Source organism: Desarmillaria tabescens, assembly GCF_030435595.1.
Source record: "Desarmillaria tabescens strain CCBAS 213 chromosome Unknown EV420scaffold_11, whole genome shotgun sequence".
NCBI classification, from domain to species: Eukaryota; Fungi; Basidiomycota; class Agaricomycetes; order Agaricales; family Physalacriaceae; genus Desarmillaria; species Desarmillaria tabescens.
In genome coordinates this window covers 978,379-992,643 of record NW_026848310.1, presented here as the reverse complement: position 1 = coordinate 992,643, position 14,265 = coordinate 978,379, and the positions used below count along the sequence as shown (strand labels likewise).

Genomic DNA, 14,265 nt, shown 5'->3' with positions numbered 1-14,265 from the left:
ATCAATATATGATGCAGATGGGTGCTCACTTGGCACTCACCGCGGTAACAGAGTAAAGGGTGTCAGGGTCAGGCGATATACTTATTGCACAGATCTCAGGAGAATTTTCATATATCAGTTTGACGCATGCATATCTGTACGTTACCACCAGCGAATGTCGCTTTGAGATCGTTGATCTTAGATGATCTTGGGTGAAAGTCTTAAGTGCCAACACGTGTCCTCGGACAGGTCCGCCGATCGTGATTCGTGACGCGTTTCGATATTTGCCCTTATTTGCTGACCTCCTCTTGCCTTTTCAGTTTCCGCCGAACGAGCCTCCATTGCTTTCTCCTGCCATCAAGTTCTGCAGCACTTGGCAGCAACGTTGATAACCCTTTTCTACGCTGATGGCTGGCGACAGAGAGTATGTCGACCGTGCCGTTCAAACGGACTCTGCCGTTCCTTTGCCGTCTTCACCGGCCTCTTCACCTTCCAGTGCAGTTGCTATATCTCCAGCAGAACTAAGCGCATATATCGACCGAAATGATGCACCCTCATCGCCGGACTTTTATCCAGTCGGGCGCCGCCTCCACAAGCCTCGTTTACCTTTCAATGGTCCTTCTCGCGCACCAACTGGCACTGATCGCGTTGTATCTCTGCCAGAAACTTCCCCTCCAAGCAGGGTAGACCTTGGCGGATCTGGTACTCGCGTTGTATCTCTTACTGAGTGTTCCAAAACCTCTGCCCCAAAGGAAGATTCCTTTTCCTCCGAATGCTTTGACACCTCGATCTCTACCGATACCTCCGGCACTCACCTTTCTTCAGAAAACAGCTTGCAACACATTCGAACGCGTAGACTGCGCTACTCTGGTCTTCCGCGAACACCTTCTCCTCCTTCTTCTCCTGAATCTATCATGATCATCGGGAACGATGTACAAGTTCCCGTATCTTTTCTACACCAAAAATCTGAGTCGCAGCCCACCTTTGAAGAAAACGAAGGTCAAATTTCTTTCACCGTGTCATTATATACACTCACAACTTTTCTCTAGGATGGTTAACGTGGACAAACTCTCCTCCCAGACCGATACCAGCATTACACGGTCCACTCTCATTGCCCTACGCTCGTTGCCCATCGTGAGTAGCCGGAAATGATTCATTTTTATCGCTAACCGTGTATGGCTAGTGGTGCGGAAGGCACTATCGTGGAAGGAGAGGATATGTCTCGAATGATCTGGGGACTTGGTACCGATGCTGCTCTTGCTAGTGATCCTCGACCGCATCCGTCTAACGACGAAGAAAGAAAGTCTGCCTATCTTCCTTCAAATCTCACGCAATCACAGCGGCTTAAAACTCAAGTGCCTCAACATACTGTGCGACACGACTCTCAGTCTTTGCCCATTCTTTCGACTCTGGCTCCTTCGAAACATAATGTGTCTACGTTGCAGTCCCAACAGGTCAATTCGTCCTTTGTTTCAAATCGACACAATCTACGCACAAGCCACAGCAATTCAAGATACGAACGACACTCGAACTTCGAGTCAACAAGGGCATCTTTCTCAGAGACTCTGCAGGACTGTTCAGCCGCCGACGACCGCCTCATTGGGCTTGGAATTCAGTGGCCGGCGAATTCTGCCGCAAAAGACACAAAGCATTCATATAACTCTGCCTCCTCTTTCTCTCATATCAATTCGATTCTTCCTCAGTCTGGCCCTCGCATCTTCGTTGAATCCCGCACAAACCCGCAATTAACTTCGCAAGTCATTATTCCGACTGGACCTCGTATGTCTGCCATTGATATCGCTCATCAGTACCGTGTCAAGCAACTGCAATGCGCCCTACCTACTCCACCAAATTCTTCTGAACCACAATGGTCTCCCTACTTCTCTGCGAACTCCAATGACATACTTTACAATGATTATGACCCTCCTATGCCATTCGATCGGTTCCAGAGACCTGTTCTTGAGGTCAGGAACCCGGATGCAGAGCTGCGGAGGTTTGTTATCGAGCGCATGAATAACCCTGATATTTTCATCGACGATCCTCCCGTTTTTCCCGTGCGTTCGTCTCGACCGACAATTCATAGACCTATGTATTCCCGGGACTCCCAAGGTTTCTTTGAGATGTCCCCGCCCCCTCCTGGGCCACCTCCCAACAGCCCGCTGCCGCCAACACCATCTGCATATGCTTCCAAGCCCAGTCGCAATACTTCCATGCCTCCTTCTCCTACTTCGCCCGAATTTCAGAATCACTTCCGCACTATATCCCGACAGCCGCGCTCAATCCCTCTAGCGCGTCTCATTCAACGCCGACTCTCAGCCGTTCCAGAAGAAGACGTAGAAGGATTCCTGGAACCGGCTACGCCTTTTTCTTCTATGTTAAGAGATATCAACTCGCACTCGTCGCCGACAGCACCCTTGCGCCGTAAAGTTGATAGATCACCCAGCCCCCAAAAAGCTGGAAGATCGGGTCCTCGTTCTGATCCGTCTGTTCTGGGTGCAAAGCAGCGATTCGCACCGGCATTTAACAGCTCAACAGATCACCGAAAGAGCAGACATGTCTTTAGAGGCGACAAGGAAAATGGGACGGAGGAAACGGTAGTCAAAAAGGGAAGGAACAAAAGCAAGAAGTTTGTGAATTAGACTTTCCTTCTCTTTTTTCGCTTTGATGTTTCCGACTCGCTTTGTTAGTAGTACAGATATTCAAACATCATGAACTGGTCAAATGTAGCTTTATATGTTTTGTACGGGATGTAACTCTGTTATCCTCAATGATTTGCCACTCTGTAGCTTTGATACACGACAACGACAGCGGGGTTTACTTCGCCTGAAGTAATCACAGTGACTTGTGACTGGAGACTTCTAAGGCTTGACGAAAAGGTCGGTAAACTTGTCAACTGGGAGGTTCCAGAAAGGAGCAGAGTCGCCGGTAACTATGTCCAAAATCCTACAATTCGTGTTAGCGCAAACAATATCAAGCACAGCCATAGATACTGACTTTTTCTGGTGCGCCACATCATAGTGATGAGAGATATGCCTTTGTAATAATCGTGAATACGACGAAGCAATAAATAAAAGAGGATCAAGTACCTGGTGAACTTTTCAATCAAAAGGGGAGTACCCTCATCCCGACGCCTCTTGTGTCCGACGGGGTATTCAACCTCGACCTCATCCAATACAGTGCCGTCGTTCAATTCCACAAGGAGGGCATTACCGATAGACCGCTTGGAGGGTTCATGATATTCGACACTGAAACGCTTATCTTCAACGCAGTAGATTTTGGCGCGAAGAGCATCGATGCGTGGGTCAGCGGCAGAGGCGTCAGTGCTAGAAGGGATGCGAATTAAAAAAGTCATTCAGATAGACAAGAAACATGCGTACTAGCTTTCCGAAGTGAGTTCACCGAAAATCAAAGGATACGCCACCATATAGTTGATAGCGTGACTGCGGGAGTGTTAAACAAAGCCAGGTACTCCAATATAGCCACTTACTCTCGGTCAGCAAAGTTGTCGAGTGGGCCCTTCTTGTCAATAATCCTGATGGCAGCTTCCTGGGTTCGGATTCTGACGCTCTTGATGTCCTCTGCAGTCTTTCCGAGTTCTTTCAGTTTTGCGTGGACAATGTAAGCGGCCTCGACGGCAGTCTGAGCGTGGAATTCAGCAGGATAAGAGATCTTGAAGAGGACGTTTTCCATGATGTAGGAAGAGAAGGGAATCTGGAACTCAAAAGGCTTGCCCTGTATGATGAAGAATTAGATCTTTTAGTATGTCCAGCTTCAATGGCATTACCTTGAATAGAACATCATAGAAACCCCACGTCTTGGCAGTAAGAACAGACGGGAGACCCTTCTCGCCCTTCTTGACAAGAAGGGCTAGGTTGACAGCGCGTGAGCAAGCATCACCAGCAGCCCAGGATTTACGAGGTCCAGTGTTGGGAGCATGGCGATAGGTGCGAAGTGATTGACCATCAACCCAAGCTTGTGAGATGGCATCGATCGTCTGATCGCGATTGAGTCCAAGCATCTTGGACACCACTGCAGTGGAGGCGACTTTGACGAGAACAACGTGGTCCAAGCCGACCCTGTTGAACGAATTGAGGAGGGCAAGACCTCCCTGTATTTCATGAGCCTTGATCATGCCTTCAAGCAGGTCCTTGACAGCAAAAGACTGTCCTTGACGAGCGAGGTGGTCAGCGACAGCAAGAATTGCACCAAGATTGTCAGAAGGATGACCCCCTGGAAGGCAATAGTCAAGCAAAGAAGCTCAGAGATAAGTCCTTAAGATACACACATTCAGCAGCTAAGAAGCAGTCATTAAAATCAAGCCACCGAATAATGGTGCCTATGTTGAAAGCGCCCCGAATGGGGTCCAACTGATAGCTGGTTCCGGGTACTTTGGTGCCTGTGCCGAATGGGGGTTTGAGGGGGAAGTTGAGGGAGAACAGAAAGGATAGAAACGTACCGTTAGGAACGACTGTGCCTTCAACGACGGGGCCAAGCAGCTTCGTGCATTCAGGGAACCTCAACGCCTCGAGACCGCAACCAATGGTGTCAATCAAACAAAGGGACGCGGTCTTCATCGCCAACCCCGTGGGGTCAATTTGAAAGTTGTGAACATAATCGGCGATGTCTTGGAGGACCTTGTCTGGCTCAGGCCTGAGGGTAGACTCGCCACCGTGGCTAGCAGACATGTTTCGGGCGCGAATAGAGGGAGAAGCAAAGGGAGTAAGAGAAGGACGTTTGGAGGTATTGAGGGTAGAGAAACTGGAGGCAAGAGGGATTTGGCGGGGGAATTTACGGAGCAGGGAGCGGCTGGAGGCACGGTTGAGCATTTGTAGGCCAGTCCTGTGATGGTAGCAGGAAGAGTTGGGTTGCCCCAGATTCGGCTTGAAATACGGTCGAATTGACCTCCGGTAATAGCCGGAAAGACGCGCTTGGGAGGTCACGCGGACATGATTTCATAGCCGTTGCGTTGCCGAGGAACATATATCAGACGGCATCTCAAACAACGCACAAGAGTAATTAAAGTATCCCTCTTGCCTCCTCATGCCCGAAAGCGAATATACCGACGACGCTTCTACCGTTGCTGCAAAGAAACGTCGCCTTCCTGGCGCTTGCGATATATGTCGCAAGAAGAAAAGTATTTCACACTTTTACCGTCTCTAGGGGCGTAACTGACATATCCCTCCCAGTCAAGTGTAGGCCTGGTATTCGCTTCATCTCAGTTCCAGCCGCTTCATCCATGTCCCAGGTGATAGTGCGACCATGCCAAGCGGTCGCTGTTCAAACTGCATCGCATTCGATTCAAAATGCATGCACACCGATCCTGTCAAGGTAGGCTTCTCCGCTATACCTGTCTATGCTGCAGCTCAACTCATTCTCTGCAGAAGCGTGGCCCGAAAACAAAGTAGCTCTAATGTCTATCTCCCCGTTCTAATTCTCATCCTCCTTCAAGTAGCTATGTAGAGGAACTTGAACAACGCGTCAACAAGCTCGAGGAGATGTTGAAGGAGGTAAGTACTGCGCACATGCTTCATATATCTACCGCCGTTTTTAAGAAATCCCAGCTCAAGCCGGAGGTTGTGTTACCAGAGGATGAAGCTTTTCGGGAATATTCTCCGGTGCAACCACAACACAGCCCGCCATCACTACAATACAGCAGGGGCGAATCATCAAGTCCCCGTCAACTGTCCGAGCCATCGGATAGCGCAGAAGATGACCTTCCGCACATTGAGCTACTCGAGCACATGAAACGGATGTCCTTACACACATTTGGCGACAGGTATTTTGGCCCTTCGAGCAGCTTTTCGCTCGTCAAAAGCGCCATGTCCATAAAAACTGAATTTATGGGTAACGAAGCCTCCCTCTCTGTGCCAGACTATCATCAGTACTTTGAACTCCAACCAGTGAGCAGTCTCCTTTATTGGCAAAGCTAGTTTCGAGCTGTTGACGATGTTAGTGGGAGCGCGAAACCGCAGAACTAGAAACCCCTCATTATGTGTTCCCAGACGATGATCTAATACTTTCACTCGTTGATATCTACTTCAACACGATCAACATTATTTTTCCCATGCTGCATCGACCTACATTCGACAAAAATGTTGCCGAAGGTCTTCACTTGCGGGATCACAATTTTGGCGCTGCATTGCTACTCGTTCTTGCTATTGCTTCCAGATATTCTAACGATCCAAGAGTTTACTCAGATCCGAACGCAAAACTTTCATCTGGTTGGAAGTTCTTTGAGCAAGTACGTATCGTCAAAAACGCCATATACGAGTCGCCGTCGTTGTACGAACTGCAATATTACGCTGCAAGTCTGTTTTATCTCTGACGCTTGTATGTTTATTAACTCTGCTACGAAGATGGGAGTGATATACTCTCTTGGTACCTCGGTCCCTCAGTTCGGTTGGACTATGGTTGGAATTGGAATGCGCTTCGCGGTCGAGATAGGTCTGCATAGACGTAAGCCGGAAGGGCATCAGCTGACCGTCGAAGATGAGCTGAAGAAAAGGGCATTCTGGTCCGTCCGCCTCATTGTCGATAGCAAACACTGATAGGCATTCGTCAAATAACAGGGCTCTTATCACCCTTGATAGGCTCATCAGTCTATTCCTCGGGCGACCATCCATAATACGAGATGAAGAGTGTGTCAGTTCAATGACTGTGTTTCTAGTATTTACAGTCTTCCTTGCAGTTTTGACCTGGAAACCCCGGTCGAATGCGACGACGAATATTGGGAAATCGAACCCAACGGAAGAGTTCATTTTCACCAGCCCCCAAACACACCTTCAAAAATAACATATTTCCGTTTGCATCTCAAGTTGTGCGAGATTTTAGCTTTTGTGCTTAGGACTCTTTATTCCATCAAAAAGTCTCGTGCCATGCTAGGGCTTACTGGGAAGGATTGGGAGCAACGTCTTGTCGCAGACTTGGATTCTTCTCTGAACGCATGGGTTGACTCCATCCCTGATCATCGTACGCCTTCGTGAATATTTGCTACCGGACGAGGTCGTTGACAACATATATTAGTTCGGTGGGATCCGCACCGTAAAGATTCTACCTTTTTGTTCCAATCCGCGGCTTTGTACTGCATGTATTACATGCTGCAGATACAGATACATCGGCCTTTTCTACATACAGACTCTCCTCTGTCTTTTCCATCTCTCGCCATCTGCACGAATGCCGCTAGATCATGCAGCCACGTGGTCGATGTTCACTGTACTACAAACGGTACAGTTATACCGCACATTATAGTCCGTGATTCTCATCCCGTCTTTGTGTATCGCTGACTCTTAATCTCAGATGGGAGCTTTCGTTTCGGGAGTTGTTCTGTCTATGAACATCTGGAGCGGTAAACGCGCTGGCCTTTCTTTGAATCTACAAAAAGAGCTAGCTGATGTCGAGAAGTGCAAGGCAAGTTTGAAATACGCCTCTGAAAGGTAGCTGTTCATGCCATCAACAGTGAGCGAGCTGACGTTTCCATAGGTGGAATATTGCTGGTCGCCTATGGTGAGATTTATTCGCTAATCAAAACACCTCACTGTCCGATTACTTACAAGCCAAAAGGGATATGCTTAATGGGATCTCGACTGTTGGCAATGCGTCACTTGAGGAAGATTCCACGTCTAAAAAGCGAGCACGGGAGAACGATATATCTGTTTATCTAACCGGACCTGCTCCTGCTGTTCGGGCGTGGGACTCGTACGAACCAATACCGACGAGCTCGTTCAGCGCACAAATATCTGGTAAGTATATACGCTGCCTGTGACATAAACGTTAGTAATTGTTATCGAAGGTACTCAACAATACTTCGACGAAAATCTGACACCGTCCGCTAACCAAGTTGGAGCCATTCAAGTTGGCGATGCTTTCAACTTCCAGGCCTCCAGTCATCCGGAGACGTCGTTTTCAGGGTCCTCTACATATTCAGACTTCGGGTTGTTGGAAGAGGTAGGAAACAATACCATCAACATGTGGACTGGAGCTCCGGCAGGATTCGAGTGAGTCTTAGTATCTCGCAGACGATGCTGTTATCTGAAATTATTTCTAGCTGGGCAGAGTGGAATACATACATTACAAACTTGGAACCTACTTACTTTTAGATTGTAACTATCACATAACGCTGTATCTGTAATAATATTCTACTCTTCACGATTCGAACAATTCCGTTCCGTTACGATTGACCGACGATAAGTTATCAATGACAGTTATGCCATATAATTACAACAAAACAACTAGCGATATTTGCACTACTAATCCCACGGATCACTTAAATACTCATTGTCTGCAATCATAAATAGAAAGGCTGCCAGAGATAGTATTGTTATGAGCCAGGAGGAGATGTTATGTTGCCATGTTGCCATTACTATGGCGCTGGAAGCACCTCAATAGCACTTTCGGGAGTTGCAGAACTTGGCATTGACAATGGCGGTCTCCGGAAGTGAAAAAGGTGAATATTGGGCGGCTATCATTGTGTCGAATAGCTCTCCTACTGTATCCCTCTCTTTCGACTAATTTTGATCAAGACATTTTGTTGTTTACATTTTTGAAAATCGAAATTTCGAAATTCCCACGTCTGATCGATGACGTAACGAGACTATTCTCACGCACGGACCATGACTGCGACCGCGAGGCTAGCTCGCAATCTCGAATTTCACTTTGGGCCACCTTCAGAACCCATACCTATAGCGGAGTTTGCCTCTTTCAACATTCCTCAGCACGATTTTGTTAGTAGTGCGGGTACGGACGATTTCAGGCGTGTTTTACTCCCATTTTTGGTTCTTGTCACTCATGTACTCTCCAGTGTAAGCGATATTCGTGATGCTGTCGGGAAAGTCTGGGACAATCCAGAGTTATCTGCATATATCCTCAAGAAGCATAATTCTACTGTAGATGCTTTATATGCTACCCAAAGCACAACCAAAACTCGTCGCAAAACTCAGAATGCTATGGACAGTGATGAGGAAGATTCGTCGGCAATACTTGAGTGGAACAAGGCACTTCAGACTATTCATCTCTCCAGCTACCCGTAAGTTTGTCAATCACAGTTCAGTGTGACTCTGATTTGCTGTCAGTCTTTGTCCAGAAGCTTCTCTTTTCGTAAGGCCGCCCAAGAATTCAGATCAGAATGCCCTTAACAAACGTGTTCGTGCAATGCCTCATGGAATATATCGTTAATAGCCTTATTTATACCAGAAACCTTCCGACTCGAATGATAGCGCCTCTTTGGCCGATGAGGGTTGTGCAATCATTACCGTCACAATATACACTAAGGGATCCAGTACCACCATGCGGACATCTCAGCACGCACTTCTCTCTTCGCAGGCATTGGGTGATATCATCGAGATGATGCCTTGCGCGTCGAACGACCTTCCCAAGGAAATAGTGTCGCATAGACCCAGGGATCAGAGTACTCAAGCCGCCAAAGCAAGTTCTGGTTATGTGGTATGCATCGGTGATGTTCTTTATGGTGACGGTATGGATGAAATTGATTATGCCGAGTACGTTCTTCCTGTCTATTTGTCGGCGTGATGATCCATATCATTCGTGTCCTAGCAAAATGCTCCAGCATCTCGCAACGCACTCATTGAAACACCGCTCACTGACTAAGGCGTCGGAGTCCATGCACGATATTATCCTGAGCTCTCTTTCTCTTCGTATCAACGAACCGTATTGGATTTTGCATCAAGGAAATTGCGAACACTTTTTCGTAGTTGATCAAATCAGGCATGCTTCCGTTCTCTTTCTCCAGTTCGGTCTAAGTAACACCCACATAGACTGAAGAATGTCTCAGATCCAACGTCTGGATATCCTTTCACTTTGCAGCTGACGCCGATATCTCTAGATTTGTGTCGAGCATGCTACAGAATACCCGCAATTTGGTCTATTGTAGGTGATCTGCGATTGGGGGAAAGCCCCTGCATATTATGTGGAACTTGCTGGGAGAGCATGGGAGAACCAGACGATGGGGTTGTAGTGGTACCATTTCCTAAGTATGAACTGGGTTGGTAGTTGGTCAATTGGAAATTCCGGTTCACTGGCCCGGGTCGTTGTTTGTATCTGTGATATATATATGCCATAGTCCCGACCATGACTGCAGCTTCGTCATCTAGTGTTCAAGCATTGGATGCCTTGTCCGAATACGACGATGTCATTTCATGGATCAACGATACGCTTCCAACCTCTGAGGACAGAGAGGATGACGTCGTCGACCTCGCTGAACTCGACCAACACATTACGCAGCTCCTGGCATCTCTCGACATTGCCTCGGAAGACACGTCGTCCCAGCTGGAGAGAACCGTTCGCGACGTCTCTCGCGCTGTACCCAGACTCACTTACGACCTTCATTTCATGAAAGATGGTGCGCTCACCCTCCAAAGCGGCCTCCTTCGTGTTCGCTCCCGGGCGAAGGCGGCAGTTCCTCTATCTACCCAGGACGCCCTCAATAAACTCCATGTTTTGGATACCATGAAAAGTCACATGGAATTGGCGCGTGAGGTCCTGCGGGAGGCGGAGAGCTGGAGCACCCTGGAAATCGAAGTTACATCACTTCTTTCGGACAACAATTATGCCAAAGCAGCTGCTCGGCTTTCGGAAGCCAGTCGCAGCATGGTCGTCTTTCAAAATACTCCAGATTATGACCCTCGTCGCGCTCTCATGGTCAATTTGCAGAACCAGCTGGAAGCGTCCCTCAGTTCTGCCTTAGTGGCCGCGATTAACGTCCATGACCTAGCGGCGTGCAAGAGTTATTTCTCCATCTTTTCAGATATCCAACGCGAACACGAATTTCGCAACTATTACAACGGTTCTCGGAGGGCAGAAGTGGTAGCACTCTGGCAGAATGCACGATTGCTGGATTGCGATGGCGAGGGCACACAAACGCTTGTCGAATTCCTTCCCAAATTCTACGAATATCTTCTATCCCTCCTAAATCTCGAATGCGCCTCTATGTCATTCATTTTCCCTGACCCAGCCGTCTCGCTCTCGGCACTTATATCTTCAGTTCTGTCTGCTCTCCAGCCCACGTTCGCTCAACGGCTTACCTCATTATTCAGTCATCATGGCGATTCTGTTCTCAAAATTCTTATTTCTTTATTCAAAATGACGGAGGATTTCGCTGTTGCTGCAGAGAAAGTAACAGAAAAGATTAAGCACTCTACGACTTCCATAGAAACCTCCGAGTCACCGACGTCCCAACCTGCAGCCCACAAGCGCCGACGTTCAATGCGGATGTCCATGTCTTGGCGCAACACCCCAGCCCGCACTTCTTCCTCCACACAGAGCATTACCAAGCTGTCCAGTCTCCTTGAGTGGGAGCAAGAGCTCTTCCAACCTTTCCTCGATTTTCAGGTTGAATATGCTTCTCTTGAGAGGCGCTTCCTCGATGACAATCTCCGTTATATTACCAAGAACGACGGCGCGCGCGGTGATGCAAATCCGGATGATGCACGTCTTCTACGTGAGCGAGCCGTGGATGTGTTCGGTGCCGCTGAAGAAAGTGTCACACGCTGTGTGTCTTTCACACATGGATATGGTGCAGTGGGGCTTGTACAAGCGTTGGATGGTTTCTTCAAGTCTTTCGTTGATATGCGGACTAACGATCTTCGTAAAACGTCCTCTCCCTCTTCTTCTACATATAATTCTGCCGGAGAAGGCCTATCTGGGCTAGATTACACACCGCAGGATTGGGCTGAGTTCCAACACTACCTTCATCTTCTATCTTCCGCTCGAAGCGTCTTTGAGCGAATGTTGTCTTTTGAGAATAAGCTTCGTGCTAGCCTCACCCAGATATCCACGACTCTTCGCCTATCGCGCGAAGATCCAACCGCATTTGGTTCAAACCGAAGTCAACTATTGGAACAGTCCACTCTTCATTCTCCTGATCTTCATACCCTTCTGGAATCTCGCCCTACCGATCCTCTTTTGGTTGAAGCGCGCGCGGCAGTGTATCAACTTGCTAGAACGTGCCAAGAATATCTTCAGCGCACTATTCTCTCCCCCCTCATGAAGCCTTTGTCCGGATATGCGTCCCTTCCTTTGTGGAACGCGCCAGGAAATGGAAAGTCACAAAAAGTCAATGAACTCCAAGTTCCATCCTTTTCTTTGTCTCCCAGCGAGACAGTACAGCGTGTTGCGGATAACTTACTCAACCTTCCTCAGTTATTCGAGGTGTATGTTGATGATGACGCTCTTTCCTTCTCTTTGCATACACTCCCGCATATCGATGAACCTGAGATACCTTTGGAACCTCAGCCGGTGTACGTAGGGCATGCACGGCGGCAGAGCATATCCAAGCCCTTAGCACAAGGACCGAGCCCAGAGCTGGTGTCGTCTGCGTGGCTATCGTCGCTCAGTCGGACGCTGCTGACTCATCTGACGAAGGAGGTTCTCCCTGCCATTCCTATGCTCTCACAAGCAGGTTCTGCACAACTAAGTTCTGATTTGGGATACCTCTCCAATATTGTGCGGGCAATCAATATCGAGTTTGATGATCTCGAGCGGTGGCGCACATGCATCGACTCAGAGGATGGCGGGGGAATCCAGGACAAGGTATGGAAAGAAGTGAACAGAATGCGTGGAGTAAAGAAACCATGACGCTAATACGTACGTTTGCCAACCGTTTTTGGGAAAGCTGTTCGCATCTCATTGTACTCTCTTCCCAAGGCGCTTCTTAACTCGCTCAGATCCCATTTTATCAAGCGTTTATATGCATCAATCAGTGACAATAGAAAAGGGTAATATGCAACACAAGATCTGAACTCTCGCCCATGGCAATGGTTACTACAGCGGAAGTCAATAGGAAATAACGCAATTTCGTGTCCAATATATTTCGAAATCCTGCTCCCCTCCTTTCAGCCTGAATACGCGGAAATGGCAGTGTCAAATGCATCCGCGATCGTCGTTTTGATCTCATTGGCTTGGTCTAAGAGGTCAGCCTGTCGATAGGGTCATCTCAACTGCAAAGCGATATATTATAGCAGCTACTCGTACTGGGGACTTGGCAATTAACGCATTTGAGAACGCTGTAGTTCCGGAGTCGAGGTTCTGAAGGTCTTGGAGCACCAAGGCAGGAATCCCACCAATGGGGAGAGCTGTTGACCAGAATATAGTGATTAATCTTCGTCGTCCAACGCTTTGAGAACCCAGATCGACGAACCTTGAAAGGCAGGCTGTTTCTCAACGATGGCGGTAAGAGCATCAAGAATGGTTGGCTCAAAGCCCTCAACGGCCGCGAGGATGGTAGCACCGTCAGATTCACTAAAAGCATCAGTCGCCTGCAGATATTTAAAGGTTAGTCAATTTCCTTCTTGGATGTCAACATCCGGTCATACAGTAGTGTCGGTAGTCGCAGTCTGAAGAGTACTAATCAATGACGTTGCACTACTGTGGATGGCCTAAACGATGAGAGTGTCAGCGGTAATTCAATGACATAGGAAGGTATCCTACGAGAGCACTGATCAGGCTTCCTCCGGTGTCCGGGAAGGCCTTGATGGAACTGTCGAGCGCGTTGACCTGGGTTGCAATGTTGGCAATATCAGCCTCCACTTGTGCAACAGTGCGCTTGGTAATAAGTGCAGAGCTCGCAGTGACGACAGAAAGGAAAAGAACTAGCCCAGTGGGAATTCGGACCATTGTGAATGTTTGCTGCCCATGTGGAGTAATTTGGAACATTTTATATAGTCGATAGACATACTGATCGGGCATCAGGATCGCGAATCGTGAATATCAGCTGCGAAAGCCAATGAACCCCCATGACTATTCGCTTTAGAAGCGGCTTGTTGCCAGAAAGTCACAGATATTACATGGGACCGCAAGTTGAGCTCATGAGACCAGTTGAGGGAACGGTATAAAAGGGAAGAAGGTATGATCCCATGTGTGCTATAAGCCTTTTTCTCACAAAGAGCAGCTGTCAGCTGGATGATTGGATGCACATGGCATGCTGAACACAAGCAGCAACGAAGAGGTCGCGCAAAGTTATGTGCTTCTTCCTCAGATTTGTTTCCCGAGAACCGAAGGTCACGATGGCATACTACTTGGAAGAAAAGAGACTGCACCCAGTTGTAATATTATTGACCACATGAGCAAGCATTGGCGAAGGTCCATGCAGGACGGTATACCGTGTCTATATCGTCGTTCCACATGTTGTCAAGTTTTCAAGTGTCGCTACTGCAACTGACAGCGTTATATACCTACTAGGGGAGTGGGTATCAATTCCACATACAGTACCTAAGGAAAGGTTATGAGTTATGAGCTAACGACGTTGCAAGGAAGCACGCACGCACTAAGTTCGCG

The 14,265-nt window shown here is 48.0% G+C and overlaps 6 protein-coding genes across 6 annotated transcripts; 4 read left to right on the top strand and 2 right to left on the bottom strand.

Moving 5' to 3' along the window:
- Positions 1-335: 335 nt before the first annotated feature.
- Positions 336-2,618, top strand: EV420DRAFT_1746620 (uncharacterized protein; the record flags this gene model as incomplete). The annotated part of the gene is made up of 3 exons (XM_060480168.1): positions 336-978; positions 1,029-1,113; positions 1,163-2,618. The coding sequence occupies exons 1-3, from the start codon at positions 387-389 to the stop codon at positions 2,616-2,618; spliced, it is 2,133 nt and encodes a 710-aa protein (XP_060333176.1). The 5' UTR covers positions 336-386.
- A 219-nt stretch (positions 2,619-2,837) lies between these two features.
- Positions 2,838-4,805, bottom strand: EV420DRAFT_1619699 (MmgE/PrpD family-domain-containing protein; the record flags this gene model as incomplete). The annotated part of the gene is made up of 8 exons (XM_060475509.1): positions 2,838-2,922; positions 2,974-3,012; positions 3,066-3,302; positions 3,357-3,419; positions 3,467-3,711; positions 3,764-4,209; positions 4,265-4,375; positions 4,436-4,805. The coding sequence occupies 8 exons, from the start codon at positions 4,803-4,805 to the stop codon at positions 2,838-2,840; spliced, it is 1,596 nt and encodes a 531-aa protein (XP_060333175.1).
- A 214-nt stretch (positions 4,806-5,019) lies between these two features.
- Positions 5,020-8,075, top strand: EV420DRAFT_1640766 (fungal-specific transcription factor domain-containing protein; the record flags this gene model as incomplete). The annotated part of the gene is made up of 16 exons (XM_060477142.1): positions 5,020-5,113; positions 5,166-5,171; positions 5,225-5,307; positions 5,361-5,380; positions 5,432-5,486; positions 5,541-5,879; positions 5,933-6,220; positions 6,336-6,493; positions 6,549-6,617; positions 6,668-6,948; positions 7,003-7,226; positions 7,276-7,412; positions 7,459-7,482; positions 7,540-7,718; positions 7,769-7,973; positions 8,024-8,075. The coding sequence occupies 16 exons, from the start codon at positions 5,020-5,022 to the stop codon at positions 8,073-8,075; spliced, it is 2,214 nt and encodes a 737-aa protein (XP_060333174.1).
- A 397-nt stretch (positions 8,076-8,472) lies between these two features.
- On the top strand, positions 8,473-10,054 carry EV420DRAFT_1531237 (snRNA-activating protein of 50kDa MW C terminal-domain-containing protein). Its single transcript, XM_060472652.1, has 6 exons — positions 8,473-8,728; positions 8,777-9,001; positions 9,048-9,117; positions 9,169-9,473; positions 9,529-9,699; positions 9,750-10,054. The coding sequence occupies exons 1-6, from the start codon at positions 8,589-8,591 to the stop codon at positions 9,982-9,984; spliced, it is 1,146 nt and encodes a 381-aa protein (XP_060333173.1). The 5' UTR covers positions 8,473-8,588; the 3' UTR covers positions 9,985-10,054.
- Positions 10,047-13,005, top strand: EV420DRAFT_190092 (Golgi complex component 7-domain-containing protein). The gene is made up of 2 exons (XM_060481144.1): positions 10,047-12,576; positions 12,637-13,005. The coding sequence occupies exon 1, from the start codon at positions 10,063-10,065 to the stop codon at positions 12,565-12,567; it is 2,505 nt and encodes an 834-aa protein (XP_060333172.1). The 5' UTR covers positions 10,047-10,062; the 3' UTR covers positions 12,568-12,576; positions 12,637-13,005.
- On the bottom strand, positions 12,825-13,605 carry EV420DRAFT_1640763 (hydrophobic surface binding protein; the record flags this gene model as incomplete). Its single annotated transcript, XM_060477141.1, has 5 exons — positions 12,825-12,908; positions 12,964-13,064; positions 13,130-13,247; positions 13,305-13,367; positions 13,420-13,605. 5 exons carry the CDS (start codon positions 13,603-13,605, stop codon positions 12,825-12,827), a joined length of 552 nt encoding a protein of 183 aa, XP_060333171.1.
- Positions 13,606-14,265: the final 660 nt, after the last annotated feature.